A 14,781-nucleotide genomic window follows, 5' to 3' on the forward strand; every position below is an offset into this window, starting at 1 on the left:
TCAGTCCCCTGACAAAATCCATCTATTTAGTGTTGCACTAGCAAAGAATGACGTGATGACAGGGTGGTGGTATCACGGGAAGGCTACCACGAGCTACACCCAAGGGCTCCCTTTTATTAGGAATCTCACATGCTGGTTAATGATTAGCCCCTCAGGCACAACTTCAAACCAAATAAGGGCATATACAAACCAAAAGGTGGTACTGTAACACCATATAAGGAAATGCTCATGAATAGGGCATCTTTGGTAACGCCCCCAAACTTCCCTACATGACTTCTCCATTGAGTACATGCTTACTCTCCATGCTCCTGTCACATGCTCCCCTCATGCCCCCTCCTCATGCTCATCTTGTGACTTTCCAGTACTTTTCCACCACCCCTTTGTTCTGCTATCCTGCTAACCTGTGTCTACCTATCCTGACGTTCAGCGTGGTTTGCCAGCGCCAATCCAGCCATCATCCCTACAATTTAGCAGGAAGTTGAAAAGTGTCTCCGGGTTTATTCAAAAAATCTGGTAACCTTACCTAAACGGCCTCGGCCCAGTATACCTGAAGGAGCGTCTCCACCCCCATCATCCTGCCCAGACACTGAGGTCCAGCTCCAAGGGCCTTCTGGCGGTTCCCTCAATGCAAGAAGGGAGGTTCCAGGGAACGGGCCTTCTCAGCAGTGGCGCCCACCCTGTGGAACGCCCTCCCATCCGATGTCAAGGAAATAAACAACCACCTGACTTTTAGAAGACATCTGAAGGCAGCCCTGTTTAGGAAAGTCTTTACTGTTTGATGTTTTATGGTGGTTTTAATATTCTGTTGGGAGCAGCCCAGCGTGGCTGGGGAAACCCAGCTAGATTGGCGGGGTAGAAATTATAAATTATATTATTACTAGTGTAATTCAGCCCGTTGAGTAAACGGGCGTAGGTCCCGGGGTTCGGAGAAGCGCTGCGCAAGCGCTTCTCCGAACCCCGGGATGTCTCCTTCCTGTTGGTGGCAGGGGGACAGGTACGAAGGAGGAGAAAGCAGCCCTTTCTCCTTCCTTCCTCTCCCCCAGCCGCCGACAGGAAGGAGACATCCCGGGGTTTGGAGAAGCGCTTGCGCAGCGCTTCTCCGAACCCCGGGACCTACGCCGGGGAGGAGAGGCTCCTTCCCCGCCCTGGCGGCATTGGGCTCCGGGGTCGCGGCAGCGGCGGGAGCTGGACCGGGATCCTCAAAGGCGCCCTTCCTCCCCCCCCGTTCACCTCCGCCGGCCTCCACCCTCGTTTCTCCGACGTGCCCTGCAGTGAGGCGGTGTCCGACCGGGAGCGGCAGTTGGAGGAGGCAGGGGGGGAGTGCACGCGGGTGCAGTCTCTTCGTCCAGTCCCTGTGTCCGTGGGGCACATGCGCAGTAGTGCGGACACAGGGACACGGAAGCTGGATGCAGAGACACTTGCACATTATTATATAGGATTATTATTATTATTATTATCATAGTACTAACAGTGGGTGTTGACTCTCTAGACATATTGAATGGGCATTGTTTGGAAGCTGGTGGGGTAGTGGATGAGGCTACTTGCTACTGCAGACAAGTCTTACCCCGTCAATAAAACTGCAGGAGCCTACTTCTCTGAATTCAGTAGGTGGAGGCATTTTATTTTATTTTGCAACTGCCAGTCAACCTTCCTTGGTTGCTGAGCATGCTCAGTCTTCATTCATTAAACTGTGTGCATTTTTGGGGTGGGGGTGGGGAGAATGCCCGCTAGGTTTTTAAAAAAATAAAAAAAAGATTGTTTGGAGTTCTGCAAACCTAAGGGCTTCTCTAAGCACACAGCCTCCTCCCTCTTGTTTCTTACTCTGCCTCCTTTGGCTACCATTCTGTCAGCACTCAATCCCACCTCTCAAGTTTGCTATTCGAAGGTGTGATGGTCTTGCTCTCTGTTGCTCATTTGCTCTTGGCTGGTGCAGGTGAGCATTCTCCCCGGAAATGCTTCTTTCCAGGATCATTTAGCACCATGGTAGCCCATTTGTCATTTCCTGGAGAGTTCCCGCATCCTCCTGGCAGGCCACCAATACTATGTGGCCAGCACAGAGAAGGAGAAAAGGCTATTGGGAAGTGAATTCTGGAAATTTACTTATGGCTATTCTTTTTCCTGGACATTATGTAGACAGCAGGCATCAGCATGCCTTGCTTGCACAATTCCACAGGCCCTGAGCCAAGTTCTGTTTCTGAGTCACATTTCAAGTGAATAAATTCGTTGTGCCGCTCTAGTAAGCCACACAATGATGTCAGCCAGCACCAAGATGAGAAGCAGAAAGCAAAGGCAGAGACCTACAGATAGCGTAAGCAGGAGAATGAATTCTCACTTTAGTACAGTACGAAAATTGTAACGCTTTTGTGGCAAATGCATGCAGATAAATGTTACTTGATTTCTTTTATTTAGCCCAGTACAAGGATGGAACTGAGAAAACGATGCCGAAGAACGACAAGTAACGTAAATACAAGAATAAATTCTCACTTCTATGTACCACAAGGTTTTCTGATAATTTTCTGGTTCTGGTTTTTTTTTTCCTTGCTGAACTACTTATTTGTTTTACTTTATTTTAGCAACAGCAAGTGGAAGAAAGCTACAGATATGGAAAGAAGGTAAGAATGAGAATAAATTCTCACTTCTGCACAGCACAAATATGGCACTAAATATTTATTAGATTATCATGTAGCATCCCGCAAATAGCTTAGTAATAATGAAAACCTTTCTGGTTTGGCAAGAAGACTTGTAGCTGCCTGTCATGCAATTGGTAGTGTTTTTAAAGCAGGCACCCCCAAACTTCGACCCTCCAGATGTTTTGGACTACAATCCCCATCTTCCCCAACCACTGGTCCTGTTAGCTAGGGTTCATGGGAGTTGTAGGCCAAAACATCTGGAGGGCCGCAGTTTGGGGATGCCTGTTTTAAAGTGATCATTATGCAGCCATACCTTCTCAGGAAATGCGTATCTCGACAGAAAAAAAACAATAGCACTACACTATTTATGAAAGCATCAAATACAGGAGTGTATATGCAATCCTTTTTAAGCAGATCTCACAAGGCTCTTCTTTCTCCCTGCAGCAAAATCTGTTTTGTGATATAGACAAATGCCTCTGTGTATATACATCTATGCATATAGATAGATAGGTATCTGGTTATTTGCAAACTATATTTCTTCCTTTCCAGCACTGGCATACATAACTAGACTGATTTTTTTTAAAGAAGTAAATGCAATCCTCCAATAGAAAAATTGGGTCTCCATGGGGATAATAAAGCACAACATCACTTTGTTTTGAAAGAAGACTTGTAGAATAAAGGTTCTAAGGCAAAACATTGTAGGAGTTAGATTTATTAGATAATGCAGAAAAGTTCCTATAAATTCAGCTCATAGATCATGCATTCAACTTGCATTAAGCATTAAAAAAATATCTCCCACACTTCATCCAGCAAATTTGTGGTATACTGAACATGTGGTATACTGAAAAATGTCTCAAGGAGCCCCTCACATTGCCTCATGTATTTCATGGCAGATTTTTCTGTTTTTCTCAGGCAGCAACAGAATATCAGTTTCTCCACCAAGAAGAATGTTTATTCTTAACAGAGGCCAATGAAGTAGTGAAGTTTGATGTGAATGGAATCTCTCTCTCTAGACTCCAGAAAAAAAATGGTATGTTGTTTCTATGCAGTCTTTTTTTTAATTTGCAAGTTGAACAGAAAAGGAGGGGATAAAAGACAATAAAATAAAAAATAGTACATGCATAATACGAATAACAACAAACAATAATCAGTTCACAATCTGAACGCAATAACAACTAGTAGAGACATCTGAAGTTAAACATCTAAGTTAATATAAGCCCTCCAAATGTACAGACTGATATCCACACAAAATACAAAGTAATACAAAGGTCAATTTTGTGTGGATATCAGTCTGAACAAATTCAGCCATGACTGTAAGGTCCTCCAATCACTGCGTACAAGGCTCAAAGTGCAAGCGCTTGCAGAACCCACTTTTGTTGCTTCAATGTTAGTTCCCCTACTAGAGTAATATAATTTAAAAGCACACGGACCTCTGAAAATATCAAGCATTTCGCTAATACAAAATTGATGCAGAATGAGACAAGTTGGTATGTTTTTTCCCCCTGTTTTGCAATGTTTGCTTATTAGGGTGATGACTTTTTCATTTTTTTCCTCAAAAATTATTTCCTGCAGCACAAATGGATGAACTTTTGCCTATCCATGACTAAAATGAGGTATATTCCATTGTAATATTAAAAAAGGTTACGCACAAACCGCTTTTAATTTTTTGTATGCCGTTTTACCATTTCATAAAATAGTATTAACAATTCTATATATATTTCATATCAAATTTGGACACAACACCACATTCCACAATGGGGAGTGTTCTTAGCAACATAGGGTATGCAAATGTCACACCTGCGCAATGTAAAAGCCCCTTTTTGGGACCTGAAAACTCAGCAAGCAAACCCTGCCGGGCATGCTGGGAAAAGAACCTACAGGAGAGGTAGCAAAACATCGTCCTCTAGCGGTGTCTATACTGTTACTGCAGCTAAAAAAAAGCTTCCTTGTGTGTTTGATGACCCTATATAATGTTGTATATATGTGACTCTAAAGCTTGGGTTCAATTTTATATCTGCTTACAGTGACTTCAAAAATGGTCAAAAAACTGATAAATAAAAAATTTTAAAAATTTTTTTGTGCGTGAGGCTTTTTTAAAAATAAAATCTCTTTGAAAGTAAGATTTTATATAATATTTAATGAAAGCTCATCAAATTATGATACAGGGAAATGAGGTTGTAAAAAAGTCATCACCCTATTGCTTATACACTTCTTTATTTCATAAATAAGAGGCAGATTGACTCTCGCACTTGGAAAGTAATGACAGACAACAGGCAGGCATCCTCTATTCTTAATGGAGGCATTGGCGGAGGAAGAGGGGGCGGGGGGAGTGCACCACCCCCAGCACCATGATCCCAGTGGGGTGCCATCGCGGCTGGGCCCCCCTTCCCCCGTGCGCACTGGGCGCGTCATCAAGGATGTTGGCTGCTTCAGTCCAGCAACATCTAGAGGTTTTACGTCTCTGGTATAACAAACAAAAGAACTTTCAGGGGCGAAAGGGATGGATTTGCCTTCTCTACCCCTGAAACCAGAGTTGTCTCCCTACTTTCTCCTGGTTAAGTCTAGAACATTATTGAAAACAATCCCTTAAATTAAATGCTAAGGGTCAAACTAGTTATGGTTAATATCAATAGCAAATGCAATTCTCTAAATAGTTGCCTTGTTTTTATGTTTTTAAATGTATTATTGCTATGATCTCGTATTCTTCTTGTTAGCCACCATCAGACCATTGGGTGTGAAGGCCGGATACAAGTTTAGCAAAGCAACCCTTTTAACAAACAAGCAAATCATGACGACAATACATCCTGTACATTTTATTATAGGAGGCAAATGCAGATACTGTGAGAGAAAGAATACAAAATGAATGATCTGTCCTTTGAGTTAGTCTATAAAGACCACATCATTTTCTTTTTATGACTAAGCATGACTGCCCTGACCACAATACAGCAGGAGGGGCTTTTACTCATATGAGTCTTTACATACTGCCTGAAGTGGAGGAGCCCAGAGATAGGTTTACTACCTCAATGATAAGTAGCCTAATCAAAGGGAGGGGTGGGGCATGAGAATATTACCACTCATTGTTATATTATAGCGGAATTATAGATGACAAGTTAGACGGTTAACACTTTGATGTGTATTGTATTTAGATATCAGATGGATGACTACTTGGGTCCATTACTTCCGTGTTCAAGGTAAGAATTGGGTGACAGTGATCCAGGTGATTTTTGCTCAATTCTGTTTTTTATTTAAAGGTCAATTTTAAAATGTGCACCGGCTGCCTCCGACATGAGTCCTTAATTATCCCCTACTGTCAATTTACCCCTATTATACCAGGAATGTGTGATAGAGGCTTAAGAGCAAAATGTCCATGTTCTAAGCAGTGAAATGAGGAACCAAGATACATGCAGCCGCCACACTTGAGAAGTGAGGTATCATCTTAACTTTAAGAGTAACTTCCATTATCCAATCCATGTTCCAAATTACCTGTAGTGCATTAAATGTCTGAAATATACTCGGAGTCGAGAGTGAATTTCATGCTCTTTATTCAGCTCATATTCATCAAGGAGAAGAAGAGAGGTTGCGGATTCACTTCCACCTGGAGTTGGATTGGGTAGCTCCCGCTGATTCTGAATCCTATTGTTCTAGGATTCAGCTCAGTACATAACAATGTCCAAAGCAGTAATTGCGCCATAAAAGTATATTGCAGGTTCCCTCACAGCCCTGAAGACTGAGATGTTTCCGGATAAATAATCTGTAAAGATTACAAAATAAAAAAATTCCTTCCAGCAGCACCTTAGAGACCAACTAAGTTTGTCATTGTCATTCTTCTGAAGCGGTGTGCATGCACACGACAGCTCATACCAATGACAAACTTAGTTGGTCTCTAAGGTGCTGCTGGAAGGAATTTTTTAATTTTGTTTCGACTACGTCAGAGCAACACGGCTACCCACCTGTAACTGTAAAGATTAGTCTGGCAGGCTTGTGCTGTGGTTTATCAAGAAGTCCCTTGCCCTGAGTGACATCCATCTGTAAGGTGGGATCGATCACAGAAGATCAAGCCATGCAATCTGGGCCACAACCAGACATAAGATACACCAAAAGGAAGTTTGGTAGAAAACAATTGGCTTGGGACAATTCAAACCAATGAGCCAAACCATACACTGTATATAAGGTGGGACAAAGTAAAAACCAACCAACCCTCTCAGTGTCATTGCCAGTTTGACCTGGAGGAAAGTCCTTTATTTGTCCCAAACATAGTGAAACACCAGACCCTAGTCCCAAGCTTCCTTTTTCTGTAATATTATTTTTATTTATTTATTGTACTTGTATCCCACTTTTTTCTTCAAGGAGCTCACAGTGGCATATATGGTTCTCCCACTCCTCATTTAATCCCCACAATAGTCCTGTGAGGTAGGGTAGGCTGAGAAGCAGTCACTGACCCCAGGTCACCCAGTAAGCATCCTAGCCCCTGGTCCAACAATCTAACCACTGCACCACATTATCTCTGGTCTTTGCTGCCATTGCTTTAGCATGGTTTGCACCCACTCTTTGTGCTCCCAACCATTTTTGGAACATTGAACCTACTGTTGTTTCACTTGTGTCACCACATAATATTTATTCCAATGGATAATTACTTTAGCTCCAGTAATTATTTGAAATTCTTTTATAAATTTATACATAAATCCTGTTATATCTATTATGTTGCACAAAGATTCCTTCTTATGCTCCTCTTTTTTAGGCCCAGGTTGTGGCAGGTTTCTAGTTACTTTTAGCCAAGTGTCCGATGAACAAAACAAATTGCTGGTGCTGACCAAAGACATTGACCGCAAGCAACTGAAGGTAACCACAAGTCTGTTTATGTCTGAGATGGGATGGGGACTGAGCATCACAGAAATGCAGACAGAAGGTAGAAAGTAATCTGCACGTTCTGATTAAAATGTGCATTTAACTTGACATACGTTTGCCCAACATGGGCCTTAACTGGTAGAACAAGAAGAAGAAGAGAAGAAGAGTTTGGATTTGATATCCCGCTTTATCACTACCTGAAGGAGTATCAAAGCAGCTAACAATCTCCTTTCCCTTCCTCCCCCACAACAAACACTCTGTGAGGTGAGTGGGGCTGAGAGACTTCAGAGAAGTGTGACTAGCCCAAGGTCACCCAGCAGCTGCATGTGGAGGAGCGGAGACGCGAACCTGGTCCCCCAGATTATGAGTCTACTGCTCTTAACCACTACACCACACTGGCTCTCTGGTAGCTGTGTGATTCTTTATCAATCACATTTTTGCCATTTCAGCTGCACCCTTTTTCTGGTCACTGACACTGGCCAAACCTGAAAAATCCTGAAGAGGTTGATTTAGGACCAAACTAAATACGGCACTACAGGTATTAATAAAATTACTTTAAGAAGTAAGTAGCAGATGCACCAGTTCAACTTTGAACCTTGGGTATACAGAGGCACCAAACTTTTGCTCCCTGTTGCAGTCCAAATCCGTATACAGTAGTCCCCTCCTGCGCCTGCTGTTTACATTAGAAGAAAAGCTTCCATTGCTGCCTCAGATAGATTTCTCACCTGCCTTTATTTCCAATAAGATGCCAGAAAATTCATTCTGTATCCCTACAGCAAGTTACAGATGAGGCTTCCTTGACATTATCAATGCTTGGCCAGTTTACATGAATTTAAGGGCTCCCAAATTGTGAGGAAGCCTTAGAGTTGTGCCCAAGAGGATGGGGGATTGCTTAAATCCTTTGAGAAAAGAGAGGTACCCCGTTACAATCTTGCAGCAAAAACGACAGTCTTGTGGCACTAGCTTAAGACTAACATATTTATTTATTTATATTTTTCAAAGCACAAATATATCATCTATCTATCTATCTATCTATCTATCTATCTATCTATCTATCTATCTATTTTATGCAGTGCATGAAACAGCATTATAATAGTACAAAATATTATAAAGAGCTGTATTGTCCAGGAATTTATCATTCCCATATATAGTAAAACTAGCAGCCTAGTACCTGTCGTTGCTCAGGAATTCTAAGAAGCCAAAAACCCAGTGTAATTTTAAAAGGTTAAATCTGGCATCTTGATATTAAATGGTGTTGAATTGTATCCAAACATAGATGGAAACCTGCTCCTTAATCTCAGGAGCCATCATACAAAATTTGATTATGATTTCTTCGGAGGTGTCTAAATCCATAGCATCATTTTCAAAATATGTAGTTGATAACGACCATCATTTTAAAAAATCTGTTGGTTTGTTACTTGTTCTTCTACACCATGTCCAATCTAGTCATTATTTTGGTATCCCATATTTCCCCAAAGCATTCTGAAACTAAGAGGTCTTTTCTTTGCAGGTGTTTTCATGTGATATGCCGAATAAGCCACATACTAAGGGCAAAAGGTTTGATATCACTAAGGTACGAGTTCAACCAATATTGTTTTCTGAAGAACATGAACACTTAGAAATGCTTTATGCCAGGTCTGCACAATTTGTGACCCACCAAATTGAGCACAATTCACTATCAATATCTACCTACTAGGTACATACTGTACATGGCTCGAAAGCTGCATTCAGTTTTATAATCATAAGTGGTGCAGGCTTATAGTCCCTTTTATTTTATTTATTTATTTATTTTATTTATATTTATATTTTTGTTGTTGTTGTTATGCCACCCATCTGACTGGGTTCCCCCAGCCTCTCTGGGCGGCCTCTAGGAAAATATATAGAAACACAATAAAACCTCTAACGTTAAAAGCTTCCCTATACTGGGCTGCCTTCAGATGTTTTCTAGTCAGATAACTGTTTATTTCCTTGACATTTGACAGGAAGGTGTTCCACAGGGCTGGTGCCCCTGCCTGGTTCCCTGTAACTTCATTTATTGCAATGAGGGAACCTCCAGAAGGTGGCATGAGAGTGCTTTAAATGTACAGGGCAGAAAGCACCCATGAATACTCAGAAGTAAGCCCTACTGACTTCAGTGGGGCTTACTTAGATGTAAGTGGGCTTGGGATTGCAGCTTTAGTCTCGCTTGGAAGAAGCACAGGAGGTTTGTGAGGGAAGACTCGTGTGTTGTCAACATGAGAAAGGATTAACTATTTGGCTAAAGTGCTATTTAATGTGTGTGGAAGTCTTAGATACAAAACAGTTGACCAGGGAGACTTGGGTCCAAATCCCTATTTGGCCATGAAGCTTGGTAGATGACCTTGCACCAGTCAGTCTTTCAACCGAACCTACCTCACAGGGCTGTTGTGAGGATAAAATAGGCAGAACTGTGTACTCTCAGGGTTGTCAGGCTCTAGAAGGTTACAGACCCTCGAGTGAAGCCCTATCTGAACAAAAAGCTAGGAAACTGGTTAAAGAGTGGTCAGTAATCACAGATTTGTAGGGGAAGTTGGAGTAGTTTGCTGAGAAATGTATGTGCTTCCATAAAAAATTCCAGAGGCAACAGATTGGCCAGTGGCGTTTGTTTTTCCAGAGTGCACATGCAACAAAATGCATATCTAAAGTGCAAGGGAGACAGTGAACCTTCTTACTCTGGTATAAGGAATTGCAGTGCCATTGAAAGTGGTACTTTAGAAAATTCCCCAGGACATGGTGTTTTAAAAAAACTTTCTTTTCTTATGAAACTTTCTTTTCTTATGTAAGATACTGGAGAAACTGAATAAAAAGTAGGTGGCTTAATAATCTATATTTTGGTATTTCCATAGCTAAATGCAGATGATCTAAAATGTCATCTTTTCTTCATGGATAAAGAAAAAAATGGAGAAGTGGTACAGTTTAAATGCCCCGAAGATACAACACACTATATTCATGCGAGTCGGACACTGTTTCTAAAGTACAGAGACACAGATGTGACGGATGGATCAATATTCCGCTTCAGGGTGAGAAACTGTTAAATAAAGGGACTCCCAAGATTTTGCAGTGTTTTGAGATGCAAGTGTAGAAGGGCAGAAGCCTGGGGGAGGGGTTGTGGCTTAGTGGTAGAACATCTGCTTTGCATGCAGAAGGTCCCAGGTTCAATCCCCAGCATTGCCAGGTAGGGCTGGAAAAGACTCCCACCTTGAAGAGCTGCTACAAGCCATTGCAGATGTACCAAGTGTTTGCCTTGGTGCAAGGTAGCATCATATGTTGCAATGGTTGGCAATTTATTGCCACCCTTCTTTTAGGGCTTAGCAACAACAGACCAGAAGTACAAGTTAGATCTCCCCCTCCCATCCATAATATCTAGAGCCACTAACCTGTGCTGACTGACAGGGACATGGGTGACACTGTGGTCTATACCACTGAACTTCTTGGGCTTGCCAATATAAGGTCAGCAGTTCGAATTTGCACAGCGGGGGGAGCTCCTGTTGCCCTGTCCCACCTCCTGCTAACCTAGCAGCTCGAAAGCATACCAGTGTGAGTAGATAAATAGGTGCTACCCGTTGCACCAGAAGTGGTATAGTCATGCTGGCCACATGACCCTGGAAAAGCTGCCTGTGGACAAACACTGGCTCGAAAGCAAAGATGAGTGCCGCACCCCATAGTCAAATTTGACTGGACTGAACTGTCCAGGGTTCCTCTACTTTACCATTAGCTTAGTTTATTTCCTAATCTTTCCCATAACTGGCAGCTTATGATCTCCCCCACCCCCCAAGATCTCCCTGTCTTTGAAAGCTGAGGATTGAGGGAAGAACAGCATTAGGGCAACCATGGACACAGCTGGGAAGGGGCAGCTCCCCCCCCAATCAATAAAAATACTTAAATAACTGAGGTTCTGCCCCCACCACCACATGAACCCTGGCTAGGGCCATGGGGGGCAACATAAAAATAAAAGTGCAATAACACTAAGGATGTCACAGTGACATCAGGGCAGAGCAATGGGGCAAACCTGAGGGAGCATGTGAGCAAACTTATGCAAATATCCTGTATTGATATCCTGTACTGCTATCAGCCTGCCTTACCACACCCACAGCATGAACTGTGCCCATTGATACTGTGTGCAAATATTGGGATGGGCCAGCTGCTCTTGCCCAGTTACACCTAAGCAGCCAGAGTCCATTGGGTGCTGGTTCTGGAATGTCTGTGCAACCTCTTAGCCAAGTGCCATAGAATCATAGAATCTTACGAGTTGGAAGGGACCCAAGGGTCATCTAGTACAACTCCCTGCAATGTAGGAATCTGAGCTAAAGCATCAAGTAGGCTTCCTGTACGGGTGCTGGAGAATTCCATCGGAAACAGAAAAGGGAGCAGAAATCCCCCAATCTGCACGTTTGTTAGAGGTCATGAACAGAAGTCAAACGAGCAAATATGACCAGAATTCTATTCTTTTTGTCTGCAAGCATGTTTACCTTCCATTGAAATTAGTTGTGCAAATTTTAGCCATAGCAGATAGTGAGGAGGACAATGTAGGAATGTAGTTTTTGGTGGAATCTGAACTGTAGCAGATCAGAAATAATGGTGATTGCAACAAAGCCAGGACTGGATGAATTTTGCACCCCTAGCTCCCTGTTATTTTTTCCATTTGAGGAATAAATAATATGAATACAAACAATATTAATCCCAGGAAAGCAGTTTAGAAGAGAATCTTGCTTGTGTGCATCCTTTGGAGAAGTATGCACATTTGTGTTTTTGTAGGAAGGCCAGGTGCGCTGCAGGTGAAATTGTGTGTGTTTGTGTGCCCCACTCCCTCTGCATCTGGGAATATCCTTGTTTTCCCTTCAGCTGGTGACTTCCAACTTCTTTCCTTTGTGTAAACTTTTTAAAGGTTAATTCCTCAGTGTTGACTTTTTCTAGAAACAGCCTGGCTATCTGATGTCATAGAGGGGACATAGTCTGTCACTTTATGTCTGGGATAGGGAACCTCCATGGACCTAATTTGGCCTGGCATGGGTTCCACTTTTGCCATAATGCAGTTTTCCCCAAACCAGGCCCTCCAGCCCCTGTGTGGTGCTTTGAAGTCTCAAGCATTCATGGGGACTTCAAAGCATCCCATCATCTGATGTCAGGGGTTTGACAGGTGATTGGCCCTTCCTACTGGTCGAATTTTCCCAACAAGGAGTAGGGAAGATAATGGTCTGTTTCACCTATCAGATCCTTACCTTCATTCTTTTGACTGAAACACAGCATATGAATAAACAGTAACATAGCATAACAGATCTAGTTCCCTGCCTTTGATTTAGATGACGGAAGTCAATGGCTCAAATCCTGTATGTAAAATGCTCTAGTTTAATTCTCCCCACTCCAACTATGCTGCCTCCATCCATACACTCCTACTGCTGTCACTTGTGCACTGTGATATTTTAGATGACAACTGCCAACATCCCTGACATTTAGCCATGCTGGCTGGAGTGGATGCGGACCTGGTTGGTGAAGGCTGCCTTAAGAGACTCCAGCACCAACCCCTTCCATCAAGTCTCTGTATGCAGTAAACTAACAGGTGAAATAGGAAGGCAAGAGCAGGCTGCTAGATAGGTTCTCTAAGGGTGAGGAGAAGGAAGTCCTTGGCTTCAAGTGAATGGCTTACTGCGATTGCAGAACATAAGAGATAGATGTGGAGATAGTGTATTGGAGGAGGGTGGGATTAAACTAGGGCACCAGAAGTTGGTTTTATTGGGGGGGGTGTCACTGCATGCTAGATGCATAGTTCATAGTTGCATTTTATAAACATATGATGAGCCTCTTGTTGTTATTCAATTTGCTATCCAGTTCCAGCTATGGTTACTCAGAAGTAAGTTCCAGTGTTTTCCCTACTTATGTTTAGAATTTCAAATTTGGTATCGTAGTAGTCCTCATGCACAGAACCTCTATTTATGACTCTTTCTGTATTTTAACAGCTCCGCAAAGCTGTCCAACCATGAAAGTTTGCGACTGCATATGTTCAACTAAGAGAAGGAAAGATCCCACATTATACTGCCTGTTTTTTGTAACTCTGTGTTTGAAATAACCAAGTATAGTACTGTATTTATTCAATTTGATGTAGAATGACAATTTGTTGTTCTGTCGTTTGGTGCACTTAATTACTTTCTAATACATTTAAAGAATTGGGACTAGTATATCTTATCTCTTTATGCTGATTAAGATCCTCTTATTGTTTTCCTTTGCTGTGCAAGATAGAATCTGGTAACAGCTAGGAGCCTTTATTGTAATGGCCAAGGTTCTCCTCCCTAAGGAGATCAGAAATACTGTAGCTCTTCCATTACGGCCCTCTGAAATGACTGCAACGCTAACTTTCTCTGGAAGCTATTTGAAAGCTGCATAAAATTTGATGAAAGATTTGTCTTAATTTTTGCTGGCTACTGATTTTGTTTGCCTTCTTGAATTTAACTGTTTTTATTTTTTTATTTTTATACAACCTGTATTGTAGTTGTAGATCTCTAATGGAAAGGTTGAATGTACATATTTTCAATAAAAGTAGTTTAAAGCAATGTTTATTGTCAGTTATTTCTAAACTCTCTGAGTCCATAACTCTATGGAATAGAACACTCAGTGTGTAATATACAGTGTTACTTGTATTCAGAGTAGGTCCGTTTAAATCAATGTACTGGTAGTTAAGTGAAAAGTCTGTTGATTTCAATGGGTCTATTATGTGTACTGCTAGTTAGACATCACCCAACGCTGAACAAGTCTGAGACTTGAACCCCTTTCAGCAGACTTCTAAGTCTTCACTTTTTGTAGTGGTTCTTGAGAGCCAGGGTTAAAGTGGCAGAAGACTGGGTGATATAAACACTAAGTTTAGTTGAATTTAAATGGGATATTTTGCTTCTCCTTTTAAATATGTTAAACCAGTTGTCATCCACCCAAATCTTTTAATATGGGGGAGTTATAACTGGAAGCTCCAGGGTTCACCCAGTACTGCCAATCAATATTACACGTGGGGAGGAGAGGCGCACAACCATCGGTGCTCCAATTTCATAACTTTTTGTGAAGTCCAGGTCAAATCAATACACTGGACTGGAAGTCCACCCTTACACATTCATTTCAGGGTTGGCTATTGAAATATGCTGTTTCAGTACTATTTTTCTAGAAAAAGAGGTGCCGGAGCTCACCATGACATTCTCCCTTGTTCTTTTAGAATGGCAATTGCACCCACCTGAGAGGTGCGGAAGCTGAGCTCAAGTGAGCTCCAGTTTGGGGGGGGGGGAACCTTGCACTATTTGATTTGCAAATG

General features: G+C 42.1%; 1 protein-coding gene across 1 annotated transcript; it reads left to right on the top strand.

Annotated features, from left to right (window-relative positions):
- Positions 1 to 2,226: 2,226 nt before the first annotated feature.
- Positions 2,227 to 14,032, top strand: LOC118097825 (uncharacterized). The gene is made up of 9 exons (XM_035141083.2): positions 2,227 to 2,308; positions 2,410 to 2,460; positions 2,574 to 2,612; positions 3,543 to 3,660; positions 5,777 to 5,821; positions 7,369 to 7,469; positions 8,986 to 9,048; positions 10,340 to 10,513; positions 13,448 to 14,032. The coding sequence occupies exons 1-9, from the start codon at positions 2,249 to 2,251 to the stop codon at positions 13,469 to 13,471; spliced, it is 675 nt and encodes a 224-aa protein (XP_034996974.1). The 5' UTR covers positions 2,227 to 2,248; the 3' UTR covers positions 13,472 to 14,032.
- The last annotated feature ends 749 nt before the right edge of the window (positions 14,033 to 14,781 follow it).

Source organism: Zootoca vivipara, chromosome 16, assembly GCF_963506605.1.
Source record: "Zootoca vivipara chromosome 16, rZooViv1.1, whole genome shotgun sequence".
Taxonomy (NCBI): domain Eukaryota; kingdom Metazoa; phylum Chordata; class Lepidosauria; order Squamata; family Lacertidae; genus Zootoca; species Zootoca vivipara.

Excerpts from the sequence above, each read along its gene's own strand:
- LOC118097825 (XM_035141083.2), top strand. The coding sequence starts at position 2,249 with ATGATGTCAGCCAGCACCAAGATGAGAAGCAGAAAGCAAAGGCAGAGA. Across the intron at positions 3,661-5,776 it reads TAGACTCCAGAAAAAAAATG|ATATCAGATGGATGACTACT; the intron begins GTATGTTGTTTC and ends TATTGTATTTAG. Across the intron at positions 9,049-10,339 it reads AAAGGTTTGATATCACTAAG|CTAAATGCAGATGATCTAAA; the intron begins GTACGAGTTCAA and ends GTATTTCCATAG.